This window comes from Rousettus aegyptiacus, unplaced genomic scaffold (genome assembly GCF_014176215.1).
Source record: "Rousettus aegyptiacus isolate mRouAeg1 unplaced genomic scaffold, mRouAeg1.p scaffold_m13_p_1, whole genome shotgun sequence".
Taxonomy (NCBI): Eukaryota; Metazoa; Chordata; class Mammalia; order Chiroptera; family Pteropodidae; genus Rousettus; species Rousettus aegyptiacus.
In genome coordinates, this window is record NW_023416284.1 from 110,745,874 (window position 1) to 110,772,254 (window position 26,381).

The following is a 26,381-nucleotide window of genomic DNA, read 5'->3' on the forward strand; positions in this document are numbered from 1 at the left end:
AGATTAAGATAGTGAGTTGAGAAATATTTCTTTTGGGAATGAGCAGACATTTATAAGTGGTCTGCTGTTACTGAGGTGTTTTTGTTCATTTGCTTTCATTTAGAAAAGGTGGTTTGATTAGAAAACATGGTATATAGATTGACAGAAGTAAAGGAAAAGGCCCAGTCTGTCTGCTCCATCTGTTTTCAGAAAATTGACTTTGGAAATATCTAGATAAATTATTTTAATCTTTTTAGAGCACAGCTTTGGTTCTGAGCCATGAAATCTCTTAAACAACAAAAATGACATTTTGTAAAGGGATTTGACATTAACAGATATAGGATGTATTAAAATGTGTGTGTGTGTGTGTGTGTGTGTGTTTTATAAAACCTTGATCACATTTTATATGTCATGAAATACTAGAGTTAACATTTCTTAGGGATACTGAGAATCTTTTGGTTGTGCTAAAATCATAGCAGGCTAATTGTCTCAATATTGTATTTTAAATCAGTCTATAACTTTGTTGACCTGTGTTGACATACAAAATGGGGATATAGCTTCATTATTAGATATGACTTAATAAAATGACTTCATATATGGCATTTTTTCAGAAATATAATTGTGTTTATTAGATGTTTTAAAGGGGATAGTTTTATGAATAAAATATATGTTTTCCAGTTTTAGAAAATTTTAATTAATGTATGAAATAGAAAGGATAGACACCCTTATAAAACCAAAGGATATCTTTGAGTTTGTTGCTTTTCTTAAGGGAAGTTCTGGTTTGTGAATTGTCAAATGATTTATTAGTAGAATACAAGAACTACTTTGACATAATTGAATCCAGAAGAAATCACTTTGGATGAATGTTTTTAGTAGTTTTTTAAGGGGGGGGGGCAAATTTTTATAGCACAAGAGGACTTTTTCTGAAGAACAGAGAGAAAAATAGATACATAGAGATATAATTACTATTATTGCAATAAAATATATCAGAGGCTCACATTTTCATAATAGTACTGTGAACCCGATGCATAGTATTTAAGAATAAGGCTTTGGCTCTTATGTTTTCTTTCCTCAATCACTTTGGTGTCATATTTCAATATTAAATACTTTGCGTTCCTTTTGTATCTTTAAAAAGTATTCTTAATTTTTTATAGTAACATAGTTGCCAAAACGAAGGAATGCATGGTTGTGTGTGTGTGTGTGTGTGTGTGTGTGTGTGTGTGTGTGTGTTTCTGCATGTAGCCAATTTCACAGTGGCTTAGCTATAAATGAAAGTCCCTCTCCTCAGTTTTTCATCATCCCGGATTTCAGTGCTGCAAGATTGGTTGCTATTAATTTAGAATTTTTTTCATTTTTTACTTACAAAGATAATGTTTTTATAACTAGAGGCTTTTTCATGAACTCAGTATTCTTTGTTTTGCCTCCTCTTTCTTTACGTGTAAACTCAGTGATATACCCTGTAAACTTCAGAACATACAGTTAGCTTTAATCACATAATGTATCCACTTTCCATATAATTCTTTTATTTAAAAAAGAAAAAAAAATATCTTTACATTTTAAATACTCCTTCTCCTGCTCCCCAATCCCCATTTTGCATATTCAGATGTTTCATAATTCAGTATTTGGCCTTTGCTGTTTTATTAACCTTATTCTCTGCTTTTAGTTAACAGCCAGGTCCTTGCCTACTGTGCAGGCCGATGAGAGACTTCAGCCTCTGCTTAACCACCTCAGGTAATATGACAGCACAGCCTCGTTTTGCTTATAAATTCAAGTGCATTTAAATGGGTAAAGTATATTAAAGTGGTTAAAACCCTTTCAGGTACTAAAACCTTCAAGTTTTTTTTTCTTGCTTAATTTGATGATTTAAGTCGAAGTTCTTAATACAACATATATTTGACTTTAGGTTACTAAAGAAAGCTCTTTTAATTCATTTAAAGTGTATAGAACAAGTTGATAAGTTTAAGTTAAAATGAGTAGAGGTGAAAATACAGGAAAAGCAAAAGGGAAAACTCATTACTACTCAGAATACTCCCTTTTATTATGTATTAAGACTGTTGAAATTGTACTTTTTTGAAATTTGCTATTTTTTATTTTAATATAAATGTTGTAAGGCTTTTTTCTGTTATTAGAATCTCTCTAAAACATAATTTTTAGTGACTACATGATTTTTTTCTTGTATGGATATACTATAGTGCATTTATTTCTTTTGGGGGAACTTTTAGACTATTTCTAGTTCTTTTCAGTAGTATAAAAAATGCCATAGGTAAAGATATGTATTTTTTGATCATTTCCTTAGCATAGATTTTTAGAAGTGCATTTACCTTGTCAAAGTGTATGAACCATTTTGAAGATTAAGTATATATATTTTTTTCAAAAACCTTATTCTTCTTATATTTTCATGTTGTAAAGTTTGGCCATGTTACTGTACCCTGAAAAGAACGTGCAGCCAAAATAGTTGCTATTTTAATAGTTAATCATAGAGCCACTCTTGGGATCATGTGCATTTCATTGTATATTATTAAGAATGATTTTAAAACATTTTATTATCTATTATTTTGGTATGGATTAACTATCTGTGTCTTTGCCCATTTATTGATGACATTCCCTGATTTTATTTGATCTTAAATAGTTTAGATATAAAGGATTGTAACTACTTCATTGTATTTGTTACAACATTTTTTTTTCTGGAAGTTTTTGATTGTTACATTAGCAAGTGTACCTACATTTTCAAGTTTTATGTAGCCAAGCACCCGTAGTGTTTTCCTTTATGGTTTCTTTTCATTCTTGTAAAACTTAGGATATCACTTCTCAATTCAAGACTTGGATGGGTACAAATTTCCAGCATCTTTTAGTATTCTTTTTTTTTCTCTCTTCCTTTCCCTCCCTTCTCCCCATTTTCTTCCTTTTCTACCTTTCTGTCCAGTAATTCCTTCCCAGACAGATGCTTTTTAACCTCTCTATAAATGTTTTGTTTGGAGTGGGGTAGGGAAGGTCAGACCTACATTTCATCAGGACTGAGTAGCATAAATATCCTACCTAGCTGTTAAATTTCCTAGAGCGTTGTGTTAGTGAATTATGTTTGAGTCACTTCCCCAACCCCCCTCGCCTGCCTATTCTAATCTGGTGATGATTTATCTCCTGAGTATCGGTCTTGCTATAGTAGCCTCTCATCTGTTCTCCTTCACACCAGCTTTACCTTCTCTAAAATATTGCACACCATTGCCAAAGTGATTATATTATTCCTTGGCTTCAAACCATTCACTCTCCCCAGTTTCATTTTGGATGAAGTCTGGACTTCTTAGCCTGGCATATGAGGTTCTTCTGGAAGGGGCCTGGCCTGTCTCTTTGGACTCTGCTTGCAGTGCTGGCGCCATAACTTCTAGTGACACCAAATGCCTTGAAGTAGCTCTAAAACAACATGCTCTTACTCACCTCTTTGTCCCTGTAAATATTTTTCCTGGAATACTCTTCCCCTGCTTTTATAACTTGACTATCTTTTGCTTGTGCTTTAAGACTTAGCTTGTGTCTCCTCCTCTGATAACTTTTCCTTGACCATTTAGTTCTCATACTCCCTCCCCTCAGTTTGAATCTGATTTTTAAATATGTGTCGTTATAATACCCTATGGTTACTTCTGTATTACAGAATTTATGATGTAGTAGTTTGTTTATTCGTCTCATTACTCCATTATAGTATGAGCTGCTTTAGCGCTTGTAAAGTGACTTGCATATTTGTATTTCCAGTAGCTGGGACAGTATCTGGCACATGATAGATATTCATTATGTGTTTTCTTGAGTGAATAAATAAGTATAATAACAGTGAGATTTGATTTTTTTTATATATAATGTTTTATAGTTTTATTATTTATAAATCATATTGTCACAATGTTTTCTATAAAACCACTGGTATAGAAGATATAAACCTAAAGGGCTGAATTGCACCTCAAGTTAATGCTTGATTCTCTGCAATAATGATGGATTCTCCTTCCTACACCTCAGTATGGTAATTGTCAACTAGAATTTAGATTAACTACTGACATGTCTCTTTGAGTCCTTGAAACTTGCACAAACTGTACTTTTATTTAGGGCTTTCATTCTCTGTGGAATTCACTCTTAACTGGTTGCTAGGCAACCAGGGCTAGATGCTACATGTAATATGCACCAACTGATGTTGCTTTTTTATTATTATTAAACCAAATGGTTTCTCATTTTATTACCATGTCAAAGACATCTGTATGTAGGGTGGCAGCTGATGTGCATAGTTTGACACTTCCTGTTGTAAAAAGTAACCTTGCGATAGAGCTTTCAATCATATTGAATTGTCTCTTTTGCCTGTCTAAATGTATGTTTCTCTTTTACCTTCCTTTTGCTTAGGTCAAAATAGGAATGTATACTATTTGGTTTGAGAAATTCTAATGATAATCTTGTTAGGAAAAAATTATCATTATTGATTTGCATGAACTGTGTAGTTTAAATGTTACCTAGAGGGGATGGACATTAGGAGGTTGAGACAAATCATTATTAGGTCTAATTTAGTTGAGTGCTCTAATGATCAAAGAGGAATGATGAATAGCACTTTAATTAAATTTGTCAATAAACTAATTTGGAAGATGATACATATACCTGTAAAAATTGAAGTAGCAATATAGAGAAATTCTCAAATCATTTTACAGGGCTTAGATGCTCAAGGAGTGTCAGTGTAATACTTTGGCAACCTAAAAATCTAAGATCTCGCTTAACGATATTATTTTGAAAATGCAGAAACGATATGTTCAAATTTTCTTAGTTGAACCAAGTTTTCTAGTTAAAAGTTAATTTAAGCACAGAAAAACATTTTGCCTTAATATCTTCTGGAAATACAAGTTTTTGTTCATTAGTAGCATCCGTCCATTTATCAATAAATGAGAACCTATTATGTAGTTGGAATTTAAAAAAAAAATACAATTTCTGTTCTCAAGGAATTTAGTTTTGATTTCGTTTGAGAGACAGGCACTTAAACATGTTGAAAAATTTGTAAATATTTCTATTAAGAATTAAGCACAAGAACATAATTTTGTTAATTGAACTGTGTCCTCACTGGATTATTTTCTTAAGTAATGGGGCTTTGGCTTCCTTACTCCCTGGCAGAGTAGTGGCTACAGCAGGTATTTAGATTGGACTGAACTTTAATCTCACTTGGGAAATAATGTAATTAAGTAAGAAGGAGGACAATGGAGGACAATGGAGGACAAGGGGACTAGGGGATGAATATGGTTCTGAGATTATAAGTTTGCTAGTTTCAGACATTTCATACTTGAGATGCCTGTGGGGCTTATGGGGAGAATGTTTAGTAAGTAGTTGAATATAGACCACAGTTTACGAGTGAGGTTGATACCAGAGGAAGACATTTGCTATAATCATCACTGTATAGGTGGTGCTTAAGATCAGGGAAGTGGTTGAGATCACTCAGGGAGAGAGTATAGACTGATAAGAAGAGGGGGAATCGCCTTGAATGGAACCCATAGAAAGGCAGTGTTTAAGTGACTTGTGATGGGCAGCAGTAGAAGCAGGAGATGAGTTAAAAGAGAAACCAGTAAAAATACCAGGGAAGGACCTTGAATGAAACAGGAGCATAGCCAGGGACAGTGGTATCAAAGATGCCAAGGGAAAGATTTCAAAAAGGGATGTTAAACACCGTCAAATGCCATAGGAAAGTCAGTCAGAACTGCATACTGTCAATTGAATTAGGCACACGGGAGCCACTGGTGGCATAGCCACAGCATTGGAATGGTTCAGATGCAACTCTGATTCCTGTCAGGAGTCAAGGAGTAAATGAAAATTGAGGCTATGAAGATACAGGGAGTGTAGATTGTTCTTAGTAGAGCAGGATGTGAAAGAGGATTATATTTCGGAGCTTCATGGTTGAGGAAGTGTTTTATTTTTTTCTTAAGATTGGAAAGATGAGCATATTTATAAGTTAAGAGAAAAATGATGTCTATGCAAGTAAGATGAAATAGTTGAAGGAGCAAGTTTCTAGAAAAGGCAGGAGGACATAAGATCAAGAAATCAAACTGCTTAGAGTTTACAAAGTACATCCTATTAATGCTAACTGCATTCTCTCTGCCATGCTCCTCAGGCTCAACTATCAACTACTAATTTGTACTTCTTTAACCTTTCACCCCATTCTCCCAGCCTCCCAACCCTCCTCCCCTCTGTCCATCGCCAAATTGTCCACTATATTTGTGATTAGTTTGTTCTTTTTGTTCCTAACATACCACATATAAGTGAAATCATATTGTATTTATTTTTCTCTGTTGGGCTTATTTCACGCAATGTAATAACCGCTAGGTCCATCCATGTTGTTGCAAGTGGTAGGATTTCATTTTTTTAAAAGGATGAGTAATATTCCATTGTATATATGAACCATTGTGTTCATTTGTTTTTATTCATTCATTTGTTTGACTTCTCTTCCTCCTCAGTCCCCACCAAAACCCTAAAAACATTGTATCCTTGGTTCTCTACTGTTATTAGAGGACAAATGTTAGGGGGCAATCGTAGAATACCATAAACTTATGATGGCCAATCTCAGAAGCATTCCACACTTTGTAAATTATTTGTGGAAGAATGAGAAGATGTCAATTTAATGTATTCTGCTGGAGGTTAGAACTTAATTCTGTGCTGCTCCCCATCCTCAATTTTTCATTACCATTCTCTTACCCAACCTTCCTTTATTGTAATTATTTGATAATCCTGGGTCAAAATTGCCTGTATTTAGAAGGTTATTATGCTACTTGAATATGCACTAAAAATATATAGGAACATGAAAATTTTACTTAAGAAAATAGAAGTATTTGTTGGGGCTTAAATGTGTATGGTGAAAATAGCTATGTAGGTCTATGGTTTGAATATATCTATCTTATAAGTATGTATATGTGTATTTTACTTTTTGAATCAGTTTTATTGAGGTATAATTTACATACTGTATAAGTGCACTTATTTCAAAGGTACAATTCAATGACTTTTGACAGATGTAATGTACAGATATTTTTGACGGAAAGATGAGATGCAGCTTGAAGCTCTTGTAATTCATCAGATTGTTGCAGTTTAGAAATTGGAATAAATAGGAAGATATGAACCACATAGAGCAAGATGATGCCAATCTAAAGTAAAGTAGCAATTGTGCTGTTTATAATTTTTATCTGGTATGGAAACCCATATGACCCTGATTTTTATTGTATATATGAACCTCTCGGAATCATACAGATTCTCCCAGTTGTAGAGAAATATGTATCATTACACTTCAAATTGTCTGATGGTAGTTTTTTGAGGAGTTTTTTTAAAATGCAAAATAGAGTATACTTTATGCTTGCGGAAAATAATTTACATTCAATTTATAACAGAATTTTATTGATTGTGTTCTCATTTGGAAAAACTGCAGGGAAAATCACCTGGGCCAACTGAATTGGATACCATTTACTAGGGATTTAGCTGTAAAAAAAAACCTCATTTCAATTTCAGTGGTGGCAGCTGTTGAGTGAATTTTCATGTGATATCCTTCACAGCAGGAAATGATATATTGTAACTTCAGCTCCCTTGATTTCCTACCCACCTAACAAATCCAGACTGTGGAGATTGTGCTTTATAAATGTCTGAATAGCCTAGCTTATGTGGACAGAGTATTTTTTTTTTTTTAATGTGTAAAGTGGGCAAAATTGTGATTGCAAAAGTGGATATATGGGTGATATATAAAACTTTTGTTTTTTCCTCCTGAAACTGTTTTTCCATTGTGCCATAATTATATCTGGCTTTATGTGAAAAGGTTGTGTTGGAACTCAGCATACTTTTATATAGAATGATGTAGGAGAATATGGTTTATTTTGAAAGATGTATTAGTTTACTTTTTAATGGTCCAAGTAAATATGTTTCCTTGATGCAGAGGTGAATTTTGATTACTTGTGATACTTTCTTCACTGCTTTTTTTTATTTTATACCAGTTTTTACAAATACAATAGACTACAGACTGCCAGAAAGAAAGGAGTAAATACCATTAAACTCTTCAGGTTCAAGAGTACTGGGGAATGCTTGACAAAGAAAGGAAATATGTTTTCTGTGTTATTGTTTCATGAACCTCAAAATCTTATCTGTTGGTGGGAGGGTGGAGAGACATTCCTCGAGGATGGGAGAAGAATTCTTTCCAGTCTGCCTCAGAGTCTTGCTGTCATCCATAATCCTGTCCCATCTAGCATGACTTTTTACAAATGACAGAGGAATGGACAGTTATAATTAGGTATTGAGGTGGGATAAGCAGCTCCGAAGATTCCCAAATAGAAATATGTCACAGCTTTATTTTCCCCCCAAAAGGATTCAGCTTCCTTCCAAACTAATCAGATTTCAAGATTGCTTCCCTAATAGTGTAAATGGCAAACTGTGACTAAAATTTATAAACCTCATCCCTAAGAAAATGTGAAAACAAGCATATTTGTAGTACACTTGAGGCACTTCCTTTAGTGGCCCCAACTGCAGCTTATCTTTCTGCTTATAGCAGACTGATCTTAACTTGGCATACAGAAGGCAGGGTAGGTCAGTTAGCTATTCTGCAGGTATACCTAGTCCTCAAGAGAATTATTTGATTGCCCCGTGTCATTGTCTTTCTCACTCTACAACAGTGTTGTTCAGTAGAAGCATAATGAGACCTACAAATTTGAGCCACATATATAATTTTAAGTTACTTAAGTGGAATTAATTTTAGTATTATTTAACTCCTATCCAAAGTATCATTTCAACATGTAATCAATATGAAAAATCATTAAGAAAATGTTTTACATAATTTTTTCACACTAAGTCTTAGAAATCCAGTTCTCGTTTTGCATTTATTGAACATCTTAATTCAGACTAAGATACACTTCAAGAGCTCAATAGTCGCATTTGGCTACTGGCAGCTACTGGTATTGGACAGTGCAGTTCTACAAAATTGGATTCCATTGAAATCTCCATTGAAGTGGAGATTGAAATGTTTGAGGTTGAATTTCTGTCCTTCAGAAACTTCCTAAGAGTATAAGTACAGATAAAATCTTTCCCGATCATCAGGTTATTCAAGGATATCTAAATTCTCCTAAGTCAAGATTAAATATTTTTTGTGATAGTGTAAAGAAGGTAGGAAAGAAACAATTGCTCCCCCTAATGTTCAAGGGAAGAAACTTGTAAACATTAAGAATAAAGAAAAACAACAACCAAAACATTGAAATGCAATAAATTTAGGCCTGGACGATGATGATTATAATTTGAGTGAAAAATACTGTGATAAACTCTTTTATGGACATCTGCTTCGATCTTCATAACAGCCTGTTGAGGGTGGTACTTTTGTGACTCGCCTTGATGATCCCTGTTTACCAGTAAGGAGACTGAAAGATTTAAAGTTGTTTGCAGTCACACTGTTAGTGAGTATATGCAAAGCCCAGACTAGTGGATTCTGAAATCTGTTCTCTTAATCACTTTACTTCCTGCTTTACTTCCTTATTCTGTCTTGCCTCCTTAATTGCCATCGGCAGCTTGGACTTGGACAAATTCTGCAAATGAAGAGGAGCTAACTCCTAAACCGCTGCATGTATTCCACTACTTCTTGTGTACCCCCTCAGGCTTTGCTCAGTAGTTGGAAAATGATTGGAGATGTAATCACCTTTGAAAACTGACTTTTGCCCTCTCATTTTGTCAGTTATACCCTGTGGCATTTATGTCACTGCAGTGGAGCTCGTGAATACCACTCTTGGAGCTGAGGTGTGAAGATCCATCTTCTAAGGATCAATGCCACAGCATGAAAAGATTATTATTTTCTCTTAACAAGCTAAATCTTGCCGTGAGACCACAAATCCACTTTCATATAATTTCTCCTTTTTGTTTTGAACTCTCAGTTTCAGTACTCAAAAATAATTCCCTGCAGAGTACCTAAGTGCTCATATTGATATTTGTGGTACATTGAACAGGACTTAAATTTCTGCAAAGACCATGAGTAGATCTGCCTTTCACTTATGATTCACAGATCAGATGTATGCAGATGTATCTGTTTCAGATTTATTTTTTTTTTTATATATCCACTGCATTTTTATTCTGTAAATTAGATATTTGTGTGGTAGTGTTTTGGGAAAGCTGTAGTTCCCTGGGGATGTGATTAATTGTGCCTCCCTGTCTCAGTTCTCTCTCAACCATCTGCCCCTCCCCCGCCCACCATTGATTTAATTGCATTTAGAATAGGATCATTTTAAATTTGGTTACAGAAAAACGTGTTAATGATATTTTGAAAGTCTTCTCCTTTTAGCTTTTAATATATTAAAACTATTAGCCTCACAATTTTCTATTTACTGCGATTTTTTAAGCTATATTGTAAAACTAGCTGTGCTTACCTCATACTGTTTAATGAGCATAATAATAAGGGAGGAAAAATTTCCTCAGATGTGACTGAGTTTTAATTAAATTGCATGTAAGTTTATTGAACAAACTCTACAGTAAGAAGATGCTGTTATAAAGTTTGCGTATTATTAGTTTTTATAGTAGGTTAGATAATTTAGGACTATCGCCTCAAAACAAAAACTAATCAAGGACAAATACTGAATTACTTAAGTGTAAGCAAAGAGTTTGTTATACACAATTGCAAAATTCTGTTTTCTTAGAAAATGCTATTGCAAATACGTTTAGGTTTTTAAAGGTTGTTTTAAACTTGACAAAGCCCCAAATTTTCGTTAAAACAGCAACTCAGCAATATGTTGTTCTAAAAGAATTTAAAGTTTGCCTTTTAGTGGTTTTTGTTTACAAACCTGCCTTTCAGGACCCACCTACTTCCAGTTTCAGTTCTTTCCTCCACTTGCTTCTGCTTGTCTTTTTTGCCACCTAACCCACCCAGCCTCTTCATTATAAACTGTGGTTTGGAAATTTCCTTGATTTTTCTTATTTCTCTCTGCCTGTGCATCTGATATGTGCCAACTTTCCAGATTCTGAGAAAAATAGACTTTTTTTTATTCCAAAATGCCACCTCCTTAGCACATGCTTACGTTTAAACTCCTACAACAACCTTAATAAACTCAAATTACATACTTTATGAACTTGGTCAAAATTTAAGAATGTTTTAATGCATATAAAATTGTTAAACTACAAATAATAAAAATAATATAATGTAACGTGATTTTTGTGTAATCATCACAACCTACTTTGAAACTTTCAAATTCAAATTATTTTCTGACCATGATCTTTTTGTTTTTCCACCTAACTCCTAGTCTGTCTTTCTCACTGAGTGTCATCTTCCATACTCATCCCCCAAGTCATCTCTCTCTTCTGGCTTAATAGGCTTCCCTATTCAGCCTACACTCTGTTGTCAGTCATTTCAACAGCATTCTAATAACATTCTAGAATCCTGTAGTCTGCGTTTCTAAAACATATAATTCTGTTCAGTGCCATTTAATTGCATAAGATCCTTTAATGCCACACATTGCTTATGTTCTCCCACCCTTCTTTTAGAAGAGGCCTGTTCTCCGTGAGCTCAGGGAATATTTGACCATTGTAGCATCACATTGTACTTCTGTATCATCTCTGCATTCTTCACTACTTTGTGATTGTTCCTTGGTCTCAAAGGTGCTTAATGAGTATGTATAAAGTGATTCAGGGGCCTATACAGGGACTCCTGAATGGATTTCGTTTGGTTTTGTTGTTATTTTCTTGGTAATTAGAATCTGTTATATCCAGATAAGGACAACTGGGATGTGGAAAAAGTCTGTTATAGAGAATCTGACAATCTAATGGCATTTTAAAAAAAAAAAGTTTGTCCTGGGTTTTATGCAGTTATGTGATTTTGTTTGGGTAGTGAAGGTGTTTTTGTTTTTTGTTTTTTTTGTTTTTGTTTTTGCCAATACAGGGTAGAGATTGTTACATTTTAGTGAACGTACACTAAATCTTTTTACAACCTAGTATCATCAAAGAGTTTTCTAATGTAATTGAATACTCACAGAATGACATCTTTATCATTTTCACTGCTTTTCTGGCTTTTTGGTAACTTGAGAAAACTCTATGAACATTCACTGTTAATGCCTTTCATCTGATACTCTAGCAATGAAAGCTACGTTATGCATGGAGAATACAGACATATCACTGCAGTCCTTTACCACCCATACTTACTGATGGACAAATTGATGCATAGTTTGACTTGTCGGTTTATTCATGGCACATTAGTGGCTAAACTGAGAATTAAATCTTGAACTTTCAAGATTCTATGGTTAATCATAAATTCCTCTTTATATTTGGCAAAATAATGATGAGTGACATAATTTGGATTTTGTGGCCCATTAAAGTATTTGTTGGTCTACTGTTTTGAAAAAAATGGCAGTTGTGGTATATCTAAATTTTTCCTTTTATGAAAGGTGTTAGAAGCAGGAAAACTTTGATGCCTTCTGAATCCCCCTTGTTTAAAAACTATACACAAATGACTGTTTCTCAAAATAAAACCATGATTGTTTAAAATGGACAGGAAACAGTACTTTCTGCTGGTCTTACATGCGTGTTTTTGTATACCTATATTTATATCTGTCTGTCTTGAACCAATTAAAAATGTTTTGCTGTTAAAAATTACTATTTCGATGTGTCCCAAAATAAATAAGAAATGTTCATTTGTAAAATTGATATATATATTTTTTATATCATGAAAATAAGAATGTATTTTGACAGTTTATTCGTGTAGCAGCTGCATTCCTTTGGAAGCAGCATGATATAAAGCTGACATTGAGTTCTGAATGTGATGGAAAGGTGCTTTTTTTGGCACCCGTTTTGAATCTCATTTAATAATATCCCTTGGCACTTCTAAGTGAAAGCCAAAGATCCAGTTTCATGAGCTAATGTGAATTGTTCTTAAGTATTTTTATTCCTTTATGGCAGTGATAACTCCCCTTTTTTCCCCTACGTCGATTGCCTTCCTTTCTCCATCTATTACCACTACTTCGCTTCAGCCTCCCACCTTCTCTTGCCTGGAATATTGCAGTATTCTTGCAACTGATTTTCTATTGCTCGACATCTTCCCTTTCTGTTTGTTCCTCCATTCTACTTTCTTTCTCAAGAGTAAACCTGATTATATGAATTCTTGCCTAAAATCTTTTCATGGTTCTTTAGTACCTACAAAGTATTGGATACAATGCTTCTCATGATCTGCCTTTTTAGTATTATATCTGAAAATTCCCCCCAACCTCAGCTTCATCTATCGATAACTAGTTCATATGTGTACTAAATAGCAGTGACGTACCAGCTCCTCTAACCAAGACATCAGTTATCCCTTCTGATCATGAATAGACGAGAAATCTCATTCCTACTTATGATGCTTGACATCTTCATTTCTATCATTTTTCCTCCCATGGATTCCACGCTTGCCCTCACTAGAGTGTCTGGTGGCCATCTTCCTGTCTATTAATAATATTTTTAATAGTATGATGCCTATATAATTTCCTTATATCCTCTCTGCAGTTACTTATATCCAATAAAGTCTTTGCATTAATCATTGCTACCATTCTTTATTTTTACTGCCCCCCCCCCCAATTTAGCCCCTTCGCCTATTCTATCAAGTGTTGAGGAACAAGCATTTTATATTCCCATTCAAGCCAATGTGTGTTCCCTCTTTATATGTCCCCTCTCTGTACTTAGCATGCTACATTAATCTGGCCCAAGGAAAATTTCCTGTGGTATAGTAACCATTTAGTTCTATTTACTCAATAACTATAATCATGTTTGTATATCACTTTACCATTTATAGTGGACTTTCGTATTTGGCAATCTATTTGATCTGACAGTCTTGTTAGATGATTACAATCAGTTTATAGGCTAAGAAGCTGAAACTTATAGAGGTCAATGGACTGGCCCAGTACCTCCCAATTGGGTGATGGCTCCTCTAAAGGGTCATGCTTCCTCCCCTTTCCATCCTGTTTTTTCTGTATTTCTTGGTCAGGACTGCAGTTGCTCGGTGGACTGCTATATGATTTACTGATTTTAATTAGTACTTTGAATATATTATTTTAATTTACCAGCATTTCTGACAGTTAGGTAAGCCTAGCATTATTAATGCCATTTTACAAATGAAGATAGTGCAAATCAGGATGGTTAAGTGGCTCACCCCAGTTTGTCAACTAGTGATTTAGAGAACAAAAATAAGAAGTCTTCAGACTTTTAGTCTACTGCTATTTCCACTGCCCCATTCTGTCACTTCGCTCCACTGTAAGATATATTTGGAAGTGGAATACGGTTTTATGTTTGGGATTCCACTGAAACAATTAACTGGTTATGTTATATATCAAAATGTAAAATATTAAAATTAAATGGCACCTGTTGGCTTAACTTAGCATGAGTGTTATACGCCGTGGAAGCACTATGATTAAAGGAATGGATAGACATTAATTATCAAGGGATAAATAATACCAGGGGCAAGAAGATGTGTTTTAGGGTATGGGATCATTCTGTATCACTCTTTGGCATTGCTCATTCCTGCTCTCAGAATAATTCTCAGGCCATTCTTAGCCCACGGAAGGAGGACTATAGGTAGGGAAAATCTACACTTCCAGCAGTCTCCTAGCCAGTAGTGGCAATAGTCCCAAATTGTACCTTAGTTTTGATCCATAATCCATATTCATTGTTCAAGCAGTACAACTGATTCCTTGTAGGAACAGCAGCCTTTCTACAGAGCATCCTGAATGTGTATATTTTTTGGCAGCAAGAATCTTTGCTGAACAGGTAGAAAGAGAGTCTGGAATTCTTTATGATCATAGTGACACTATTCCAGATTTTCCTTTAGTTGTGGAGTCTGCATAGATCATAGTTTGATTTTGATTTTCTCTGTAATCTAGCAGCTGTTTTTCACTATGTCACATCTGAATACCTGCATCTGGATCAGTGTTCATGGAGTTGGGCATGGGTATGATGTTGAGAGAAGAAAAATTACAAAGGTGGGTGGCTTTAGGTGGCATATACCAAGTTAAAAATCCTAATTTATGAATAACACTGCAGAAAAGTTTACTATAGGGAAGAGGATTGCATGTAAAGAAATAGGGAATTGGGAGCCAAAGGTTCGAGGTCATTACTGCACTGCTGACTGGTTTTCTGATGTAACTTAATATGTTTCTAACTCCTCTGAGGCTCTGTTGCCTCTTTTGTCAAACGTAGAATAAAAATGCTTTCTCAGGGTTATGAGAATGTAATTAGAGGATATAGATAAGGACTCTGCACACGTAAAGTGCTATTCGGATGTTATTTATTTTAATAAACCGATTACTATATTATCAGTTTTCAGTAATTTTTAAAATTTTTCAATTATAGCGACATAATATTATATTGGTTTCAGGTGTGCAACATAGTGACTAGACATTGATATTCCTTACCAAGTGGTCACCCTAGTAAGTCTAGTACCCATCTGACACCAGACATAGTCATTACAATATTAATGGTGATATTCCTTATGCTGTACTTTAAAAATTTTTAAAAAGTTAGTTCTGACCTCCTATCAATGGTGCAAAGCACACATTATCTCCATTTGACAGATGAGGAACTTAGAATCTAAAGAGTCTAAGTAACTTGTTCAAGGACTTACCACTAGCATTTAAGCTCCAGTTTCTTTGCTGTGCTGTCTTGCTGTTAATAAAGGATCAATAGTAGAGGTTTGAACTCTAACAACAATTTGCATTATGTTTCAAAGAAATAGAAGTGGCATGCTACCCTAGGGGTGAGGGAGAACCAGACGATCACTATATTTTTGTACTGTTTGGGGGTAAATTACTTAAATGTATTCTATTAAATACTTCTAAAACACTTGGTTATGTTTCTGCTAAGGTTTATGGGTTAAATGTTTTCTTATTCTGACCATATCAGCATAAAAAATATCCTTTGATGTGATCAAAATGTTTCACAAAACCTATTTAATATTTAGTTCTTTTTGTTTTCAGTCATTCCTACACCGGTCAAGATTACAGCATACAGGGAAATGTTGGGAAGATTTCTTTGGATCAGATTGATTCGGTAAGCATCACATCCTTTTAAATTCAGACCTTTGTCAAAAGAGAAAGCACAGGGTGAAATAATCTTTGCAACCAAAGATTATTTTTGGATGGGAAAATTTAGAGAAAATATTTCGTTGCTTGCCATTTATTCTTAAAGGAAATTTAATGTGCTATACATATGATTTTTTTAAATCATAGGAACACCAAAATCAGAAAATTATATTCTGATAAAAGCAGGATTTAATAAGTTATTCCAAAGGGGAATTCTTTTAACTGATGATAGCTAAATGGTATTTGTGTTTCTGTTTAAATGCCATATACAGTTAAAAAAAAGGAGAAATACAAAATACTAAGTGTATTTGTTTGCCAAGGCAACTGTAATAAAACAGCACAGACTATGTGCCTTAAACAACAGAAATTTATTTTCTCATAGTTCTGGAGGCTAGAATTCCCAGATCAAGGTGTCAGCAAGTTTAATTTCTTCTGAGGACTCTATCCTTGGCTTTTAGGTGGCTACCTTCTTGCTGTGTTTTCACATGGTTTTTCCATTGTGTTCACATCCCTGGTGTCTTATCCTCTTCTTAAAAATTGGACCAGGACCCCATCCCCATGACCTCATTTAATCTTAATTACTTCTTTTAAAGGCACCGGCTCTAAAACCAGTCTCATTCTGAGGACCTGAACATTATGAATTTTGGGACATTACAGTTCATTCCATAACACTAAGTATTGGCTCCTTTCCTCGGGTTACTACTAGGTTACTAAACAGCTCATTTCAATGTTACTTTGTGGTTCCATAGTAGAACGAAAGAATGACATACTCTACTGTAATCTGTAGGATTTCTCTTTAGATCATAATTAGATTTCTACTCTGTTCAAAAAAAAGGTATAGTAAACCAGCTATAAATAATTTTTGTTTAGACAGTTACCAAATTATTTCCAAGAAATTGAAAATATATTAAAATTTTAATTCTTGGAAACAAGAATTATAATAAGGTGAATGGGGAGACACCTTGAGTTTTTAGAGACCAGACTGAATAGCTCTTAACTATTTGCAAAAGTATTATCAATACTTGCAGTTAATATGTCTAGAGATAACAATAGGATTACCCATTTTATACAGTTGATTTGAAATTTGATCTCAAGGATGCCCCATCATCTACTTGCCTCAAACAGTTCTTTTATCTCTAATACTTCCTTTCTACCATATAATTTGTATTTATATCATGTGAATGGTTGGAGTTAATCCTATCACATTCACAAGCAAATGTGAACTTGGTTGGATACTGTGGGAAGATTGAAAAGTATAATCATTAACTTATTTAGTGAATTTATTGAGCCCATCAATGACGTACCAACCACTATGCTGTGGATATTGAGGTGAATAAAACAGAAAATATCTCTGTCTTCAATAACGTTACTTGAGGAAGGGAGACAACATAGTAAATAATAAATAAACAATATAATGATAAAATACATTAAGTGCTATGATTATATATATGAGCCTGTGTCTGAGGTCCTGTGCAAAGTGATACGGATATATCTGTATCTGTATCTGTATTGCCTTATCCTTGCAACAGCATGTCAATAGCATACTTTGGATGTTACCAGTTTCTTTTCTAATTGTTTTCTTTAGATTTAAAACTGAAATCTGGCTCCCTCAATGACACCATTTCCCTTGTGGACCTTTTCTATAGAAGCTGCACACCCCTCCGCCCCCTGCCATGCACATACCCTCTGTAGGTATGGAATGTGTCTTCCTTGGTCCACATCACCACTTCCAAACCAGTTTTCTTCTTTCCATTGTCAGCACTTCAACTTTTTAAAAGCCCTTGTGATCGCGTTTTGCCACCTGATAGTTCTTGTTGCTGGTGCCTCCCACCATCCTGCCCTCATTCATTGATGACTTTAGTACCTGGTCATGGCCTTTTACACTAGCACTGTTCCCGTTACTGTTCTTGGCCTCTGCAACATCCATGTTGATAATTCATCCCATCCAAGGGCCTTATAATTCCTTGTCTGCTGACTATCCACAATCATTTTTCTATCCCATTATGGCCAAACTTAGACCCCATTTTTCCATTTCCATTATTTGGACTTCTGACGAAATCTCTTTAAAAAAAATCTCTGCTTCTATTTTTATTTCTATATCGTCTGTTCATTACAAAACAGCCAGAGTTACCTTTGTTTATCAGATCTTGTCAGTCTTCTGGTCAAAACCCCCTATCGGGTTTCCATCACATTTAGACTAAAATTCAAACTCATTACTGTGGTCCAGAGAAGGCATATGTAGTCATCGTTCCAGTTTCATCTTCTCCCTTCAGGCCCTCTCACTGTGCTCTACCCACAGGGACCTTCTTCCTGTCTCTTGAACACACCGAGATCATTCCTTCTTAATATCTTTGCTTGCATGCCCTTCACCTGGAACAGTATTCTTGGATCTTCATTTGATTGGAATCCTTTAAAATACAGGGCTTAGCTGTAATGACATCTCAGAGATGCTTCCCTGGCCATGCAAGTTAAAGTACTCCTTTCCTGTGCACACATGGTCCCATTACTGTTTTGTTTCCCGTGCTTTTGGAATCAGACGTTATCTTTTTAATTTATGTCTGTGCTTATTGTCTGTCTCTTTCCATTAGAATATAACTTCTTTGAGGATAGAGTGTTTGACTTTTTTGTTCACTGCTGGTTGCCTTGAGCCGAGCGCATAGAGGTATTCAATAGGTATTTGGTGATTGAATGAATGAAAAGTAATCAAGGAATTGTGCCAAAGGAAGCCGAAGTCAAATTGGGTCTTGACAAATGGGTTGGCTTTGGCTAGATGACGTGTGGAGTGGGAGACTATAACAGGCAGGGCCAGTGGAGTGAGAAAAGTGAGAAAGTAGAAAACATGACTGTGCGATTATGGAATAACCCAGCTGGAACAAGCTGGGCTTCTTTTTTTTTTTTTTTTGCCTCTCCCTGTCACAGTACGTCCATGTTGATTTATACTTTTGTCGGAGCCCTCATTATATAATTTATTTTATGAGTTTAACTTACATAATAGTAAATATGATAGTGACTGTTTCTTTTTTCTTCAATTAACTGAATTACAGGGAAAAATTATGCTTTATTTACCTTCTTGTTTCCTAAAACCACCCCATAAATATTTGTCCTGTTACATATAATTGAAAAGTAGTTTGTTACAGACATTGAAGGAACCTTAAATGTTTATACTAAGGATGGTGAATATCACTGACATTTTTGAGTTAGAACAATATTTAAGAAAAAGTTATTTTGTAATAGTATGAAGGAAAAAAAATGTATACAGTAGTGCTGCCAAGGGAGGATAGGGACCTGACTGAATTAAGTTTGGGATGGGAAAACTTAGAAGTTGTTACTGTGAAATGATGAAGAAACTGGGTGGTCGCTAGAGGGAGCAGCAACCTCAAGCAAAGTGAGACTTGCTCCTGCTTACAGGTAAAGTCGCCAAGGAATACATGAGGGGGCAGAAATTTAAGTCTCAGGAGGAAGATATTTAAGGAAGTCAGAGGGAATGCAATTGAGACTATAAGTGAAAAAGTTGAGTTAAATATGAATAATGATATTTATCTTTGATGATAAGGAAAAGACCTATAGTTTTCTTCTTTTACCCCATGACTTATTTAACAAGTTTATTTGAATATTTCTTTTGAAAACCATTTCTCTTATTTTTGTGTTCTACTTTGTATTTAGGTTATTTTAACTGTTCATCCGTGATTCAGAAATTGTACTTTTGAACATTTATCTCAGGGGAATTAAACCTTATAATCACTCAAAAGCCTATACATTCATTTGTTTGAAATAGCCCCACACTGGAAACAACTCAAATCTCCTTCAGCAAGTGAACAGTTAAACAAATTGCGGTTCACCCATACCATAGAATCTTACTCAGCAATAAAAAAAAGGAATGAAGTATTGATACCTCCAACAATTGAGATGAATTTCGTGGGAATTATGCTGAATAAAAAAGCCAGTCTCAAATCATCACATATTATATGATTCTATTTATATAACACTATTTAAATGACAAAATTATATATAGAGAGAACAGATTAATAGTTTCCAAGGGTTAAGGGATGGGGGGGGGCAGGGTGTAGAAGGTAGGTAGCAGTGGTTATAAAAGGGAAACGTGGACGTTCCTTGCTATGAGGGAACTATTCTACATCTTGACCGTGGTGGATGCACGAACTTGCATGTGATAAAATTACATAAAACTAAATACACTACAGAAATGAGCACATAAGTACAACTGAGGAAATTAAGGTTAGTGGATTATATCATTGTCAGTATCTCAGATGTGATCCTATGCTACAGTTTTACAGGATTTCAACCTTTGGGAGAAACCGGATATTTGACAATATCTCCTTGTATTATTTTTTATAACTGCATGTGAATCTATAGTTATCTCAAAAGAAAAAGTTTAATTAAAAATTTAAAAAAGAAAAAGAAATAGATGAAATAAATTTTAATATTTTATTTAATCCAGTATATCCAAAATATTTATGATTTCAACATGTAATTGATATAAAAATGTTAGTAGAAAGTTTATCTGTAATCACAGTAACATAGTAATCCCTCCAATTTTGTTTTTATTTCAATTAGACTGAATCTGCAATTCACAAATTAGATTCAATTTGCAACAAATGTTGTCATAGACCTTCTAAATCTTATACATAACTGAAAACTCTTTTTTTCTTGTAGCTTTCTACCAAATCCTTCCCACCTTGCATGCGTCAGTTACACAAAGCCTTGAGGGAAAATCACCATCTTCGTCATGGAGGCCGAATGCAGTATGGCCTTTTCCTGAAGGGCATTGGTCTAACATTGGAACAGGCACTGCAGTTTTGGAAGCAAGAATTTATTAAAGGAAAGATGGATCCAGACAAGGTAATTTTAAATCAGAGCAGTAACTGAAATTTTACTTCAGTCTGAAAACTAAAAGGTCTGTTTTTTGGATGTGTCCCTGAAATGTCGTTAAAAATTTTAAAAGATAAACATGCCTGCAGTGTCTTTTAGGTAAAAAGAAACTCATGTATTATACTAATCGATGTCAAACAAAATTGGGAGAGTTGAGTTCATTCAAAGGGGAAAATTGAAACATCAATGTACGGTGTAAAGTAGTGCTTAGATGATGTGTCTTCTCCTCTGTAAGTATACTGCTAATGGTTGTTATAAGACCTAAATTGCTTTCTGAGATATATTTTTATAGGAATGTGTATGTAATATCTATACACATACATATGTGTGTGTGTATGTGCTGCTGAGTTGGCTCTGACTCCTGGTGACCCTGAGCAATTGATGTCCGTGTCCTGTCCTCAACAGCCCTGCTCAGCTTCTGTGCACTCGTGCCTATGGCTTCTTTTGTGGAGCCAATCCATTTCATATTTGGTCTTCCTGTTTTCCTGCTGTCTTCTATTTTTGTCAGCATTATTGTCTTTTCCAAAGAACTCTGCACTCTCATGATGTGCCCAAAGTAGGGCAGCCTCAGTTTTGTCATTTTTGGCTCCAGCGATGTTTCAGGCTTAACTGCCTCTGGGACTCACTTGTTTGTTTTTCTCGTGGTCCAGGGTATCTGTAGAGCTCTCCTCCAACACCATATCTCAAATGAATCAATTTTTTTTCCTATCAGCCTTCTTCCCTGTCCAACTTTCACATCCATACATAGTAATGAGGAATACAAGGCTAAGATCCTCTTAGCCTTCGTCTCTAATGACACATTTTTGCTCGTGATCTTGCCTAATTCTTCCATTGCTGCTCGTCGTCTTGACTTCCTGGCTACAGTCTCCATTTGAAATGATAACTGAACCAAAGCAAAATCTTAAAAAATTTTAATGTCTTAATTGCCTATGTTAAAGTTGTGTATTTATTCTGTAGTAATGATTTTCGTCCTCTTGATGTTCAGATGCTGTCCTGCTTCGGCACTTTCTTTTTTCACTTTCATCAGAAGTTGTTTCAGATCATTGCTCTCTGCCCGTAAGATGGTGCTATCTGCATATCTTAAGTTATTGATGTTTTTACCGCCAGTTTTCACTCCTCCTTCCTCTGAGTCTAGTCCAGTGTCTCATATGATAATGTCCTGCATGTAGATTAAACAAACAGGGAGATAAAACGCACCTTTGTCTGACACCTCGGTCTATAGAAAACCATTTTGTCTCTCCATATTCTGTCCTGACAGTGGCTTCCTGTCCATGATACAAGTTACACATCAGGCCAATCAAGGGCTGAGGCATGCCCATGACTTTTCATGGTTCAGCCAGTCAAAGCCTTTACTGTAGTCTATAAAACATAGACTACATTCTTTGGAGCACGCCAGTACCCAGTGAATACTCCTAATTAGATCTTAATTAACTCTTTTTTTTCTAAATTCAGCTTGAATGTTCCACATTTCTTGCTTCATATAAGGTAGAAGCCTTTTTTACATTGCTTTAAGCATCACTTTATTTAGGTAGAAAATTAGAACAATGGTCTTATAGCTGTTGCACTCCTTGGTGTCTCTTTTCTTGAAGATTGGGATGTGTATCGAAAGTTTCTACTCCGTAGGCCATTGTTTTCTTTTCCTTATCTGTTGACATATTTTTGTCAGGATTTTGACAAATTCAGTCTCAGTGGCCTGAAATAATTCTATTGGTATTCTGTGTACTCCTGGTGATTTATTTCTTCCCAGTACTTTCAGAGCAGCTTTCACTTCCCTTCCCAGAATTATAGGTTCTTCCTCATAGGAATCTCCTTCAAAGGTATCTGTCATCCTTTTGCCTCCCTTAGCGTAGTTTTTTAGTATACTGTTTCCGCCTTCCCTTCATTTTCTCCTGCTCAGATAATGGGCTTCCTTGTGGGTCATTCAGCATTCCTAATCTAGATTTGAATTCCCCTTTTATATCTTGAATCTACTGGTAGTGACCTCTTGTTTTTTCTCTGTTGTTCTCTTCTATCTCCTTATATTGACTATTATAACAGTTGCCTTTAACTCTGTGATAGTTGTTGAAAAAGTGAGTTCAAGATTCTCACCATGCTTTTCTCACCTTTTGCTTTTGCATCTTGTCTGTCTGTAACAATTTTTAACAATTTTAACAATTTGTCTGTCATTTCAATTTTTCTTTCCTTTTTACATCTAGCATTGTTTTTCTCCATTCTTCCTTGATAACATTGCTAGTTTCAATCCACAGTCCTTCCAGTTCTCCATCAATGAAGTTTAATAGTGCAAATCTATTTTTTATGTATATTTTAACCATCACGAATATTATTTACAGTATATTTTGACACTACGATTCTTTTAGTGCTTTTCTTTAGCTTTACTTTAACATTTGACAGTAACTGTTTGTGGTCAGCCCCACAACCTATTCCTGGTCTTAGTTTGGCAGAAAGAATACAGCTTCTCCATCTCCTGCTCCCAATTACGTAGTTTGATTTCTGGTGATGTCTGTGTGTACAGTCTTCTGTTCACTTCTTTGAAGCATGTGTTTGCAGTGGAAAAGTTCTTGGCTTCACACAAATTCATGAACCAATCTTCTACTTGCACCCCTAGTGCAAGTTTTCTGAAAACATTTGATTCCGCCTTATTTTCTACTTTTGTGTTCTAGTTGCCTTTATTTATCAGCATCTCTTGTTTTGGTGTGCTTTCAATTTCTTCCTGGATAGTTGTATAAAAGTTTTCAATTTCATCTTCTTCAGTCTCTGTAGTTGGAGCATAGATTTGAATGATGGCTATGCTAATAGGTTTTCCTAGAACTCTGACTCCATATATGCACATACAGTGTCATTTTCAGGAGTAGGAGGTATTAAGAACAAAGTGTGAAAACAATTTAAAATGGTGTGTGCGTGCGTGTGTGTGTGTGTGTGTGTGTGTGTGTGTTATGAAGCATTTTTAGGAAGACTTTAGTCCCTTTAAACTCGAGAACTGCTTTTAAATCTATCTATAGTACTCAGATATCCACTCTTATTCCTAATTTAATGGTACTAGCTAATGACATTTTATTTTGGAAATATGGTTTCTTGTTCCTTCAATGCCATGGCACTGTGATACAAAGTAAATTTTTTACTGTTTTATTTCTTGCTTTGCTTTTTTCTAGTAGGAAAGATAAATTATAGAACAAAGAATAGTTACCAAGTAAATTTTATAATACTTTATTTTGGTTGCCATAACAAAATACCATACACTGGGTGCCTTAAACAAGAAATTTATTTTTTCATAGTTCTGGAGGCTTGCAATCCAAGATCAGGTTTTCAGCAGATTTGTTTTCTAATCTGAAGCCTCTGTTGCTTCCAGACAGCCACCTTCTTGCTGCCTTTTCTGTGTGCTTTCACTCCCCTGAAGTCTTTTCCTCTTATAAAAGACACTAGTCATATGGATTAGAATCCCACTCATACCATCTTACTTAATCTTAGATACCTCTTTAAATGCCCTATCTCCAAATACAGTCACATTTCGAGTTAGGGCTTCAACGTAAGAATTTTAGGGAGGACACAATTCAATCTATCACGTCTCTAGCTTTGTATGTTTTTAAAAGGTTAAGATTTTTTTTATAACATTATAAAAATCTCTTACATTTTTTATAGATTTGTTTTAAAAACTTTCATTCATAATTATCCATACAGTCTTCATTTATCATTTAATAGGTTTTTTTAAAACACAATTTTGAGTAATGTTCATTAGACTTCCATTACTTTATTTTAAAGGTAACATTCTGATTATAGAAAATATGAAAACACAGAAAAATTTACCTGTCATTTCCACATCCCGAAATAATGACTATGATCATTTTAGCCTTTCTCTGTAATTTGAGTAGCTAGATATCATTGTGTCCCCCCCACCTTTTAAAAACAGATGTTATATTATGATCATTTCCCTATGTTGCTGAGTTATTTTCGAAAATATTACTTAGATTATTTTCATAACAACACGTCATTTGAAAGTGATATAATTTGGTTAATCATCACCTGATTATTGGATTTATGGTTGTGTCTATTTGACTCTGTCGGAAATGTTATTGCAACCAGTGTTCTGAGCACATAAATCTTTGATTATAGTTCTGATTATGTTCTCTGTATATATTCATCAGGGAATAAAGTTACCTGGTGAGAACTGTAGACCATTTTTGGTGTATGCTGTGAAATGACTATTTGGAAAGGATTTTAAATTAAATTCTCATCAAGCTATGTATCTTGCTTTGCCATTGATATCATTATATATTATTACTTTGAAGTGTTCTTTTTTTCATCTTTTATTAAAAATTTGATATATTATGTAGGTAGGTGTATTAAGATTCTCCAGAGAAACAGAACCAATAGAATGTGTGTGCATTAAGAGATTTATTATAAGGAATGGCTCATGTGCTTATGGAGGCTGAGAAGTCTCAAGATCTGCAGTTAACAAGCTGGAGACCCAGGAGAGCCCCTAGTGGGTTCCAATATGAATGCCAGCAGGTTGAAGACTCAGGAAGAGCCACTATTTTAGCTTGAGTCAAAGGCAGGGAAAAATCTGTGTCCCATCTTAAGGCAGTGAAGCAGGAAGAAATGCCCTTTTACTCTGCATTTTTCTATTCAGATATTCAAAGGAATGGGTGAGTCCCACCAACATTGGGGAGGGTATTCTGTCCTGCCAGTCTACTAATTCAAATGTTATTGTCATCCAGAAACACCCTCACAGACACACCCAGAGTAATATTTGACCAAATGTCTGGGCACCCTGTGGCCCTGTCAAATTGACACAATATTAACCATCAGAGCAGATAAATCTTTGTGAGCTGTGGAGAAAGTTAGGCCATGGTTTTGAAGTGACAGAGAGAAGTCGAGCTAGTGTTTTAGCTTGGTTTGTGCTGTATACTACGAGGAGAAAGAGGAAAGAGAAGGAAAAACTTGCTTTGATTAGGCCTTTGGCTTGCACACCTGTTCACTGACCCAACATTTTTTTTATATGTATTTGGGAGGGCCTATGTATCAATGTCTTTAGTATTTAGTTATTTTTAAATCTGCGTGTTTGAAAAAAATTTTTCAAGAGGATTTTTAAAAATTTTGTAATGTAAAAGTAGTTTTCAAAAATTATTACAAAAGGAAATCAATAAATAATATGTACTTTTCTAGATAATATATAGCAGTCTATATTTCATTAGCTTATTATTGATTACAGAAAATGTATTAGTTTTACAAAAAGATTTTACGTTACCCTTATGATTTACTATGTCTAACTAGTGTGCTGTTGTTAGAGTCTATGTTTGTAAATACATATTCACGTTTTTCTCAATTATATCTTTTACATATTTTTTCAATAAAATGTAATTTAATATCTTTTGGTTTATTAAAATATTCTCTTCACTTTAATAATTATCCATTTTCACTAAGCTATACATCAATTAAAGGTACTCGTAAAACATGTGAAAAATTGATGGCTTAAACATTGTTTAT

The 26,381-nt window shown here is 34.7% G+C and overlaps 1 protein-coding gene across 4 annotated transcripts in view; it reads left to right on the forward strand.

Annotated features, from left to right (window-relative positions):
* The window catches only part of PRIM2 (DNA primase subunit 2), a 241,133-nt gene that overhangs the window by 137,339 nt on the left and 77,413 nt on the right, over positions 1-26,381 (forward strand). For all 4 annotated transcript variants that reach the window (XM_016145668.2, XM_016145670.2, XM_036219001.1 and 1 more), the window contains exons 8-10: positions 1,643-1,710; positions 15,909-15,981; positions 20,685-20,870. In XM_016145668.2, the coding sequence (XP_016001154.2) occupies positions 1,643-1,710; positions 15,909-15,981; positions 20,685-20,870 (327 nt within the window). The remainder of the gene's footprint in view (positions 1-1,642; positions 1,711-15,908; positions 15,982-20,684; positions 20,871-26,381) is intronic.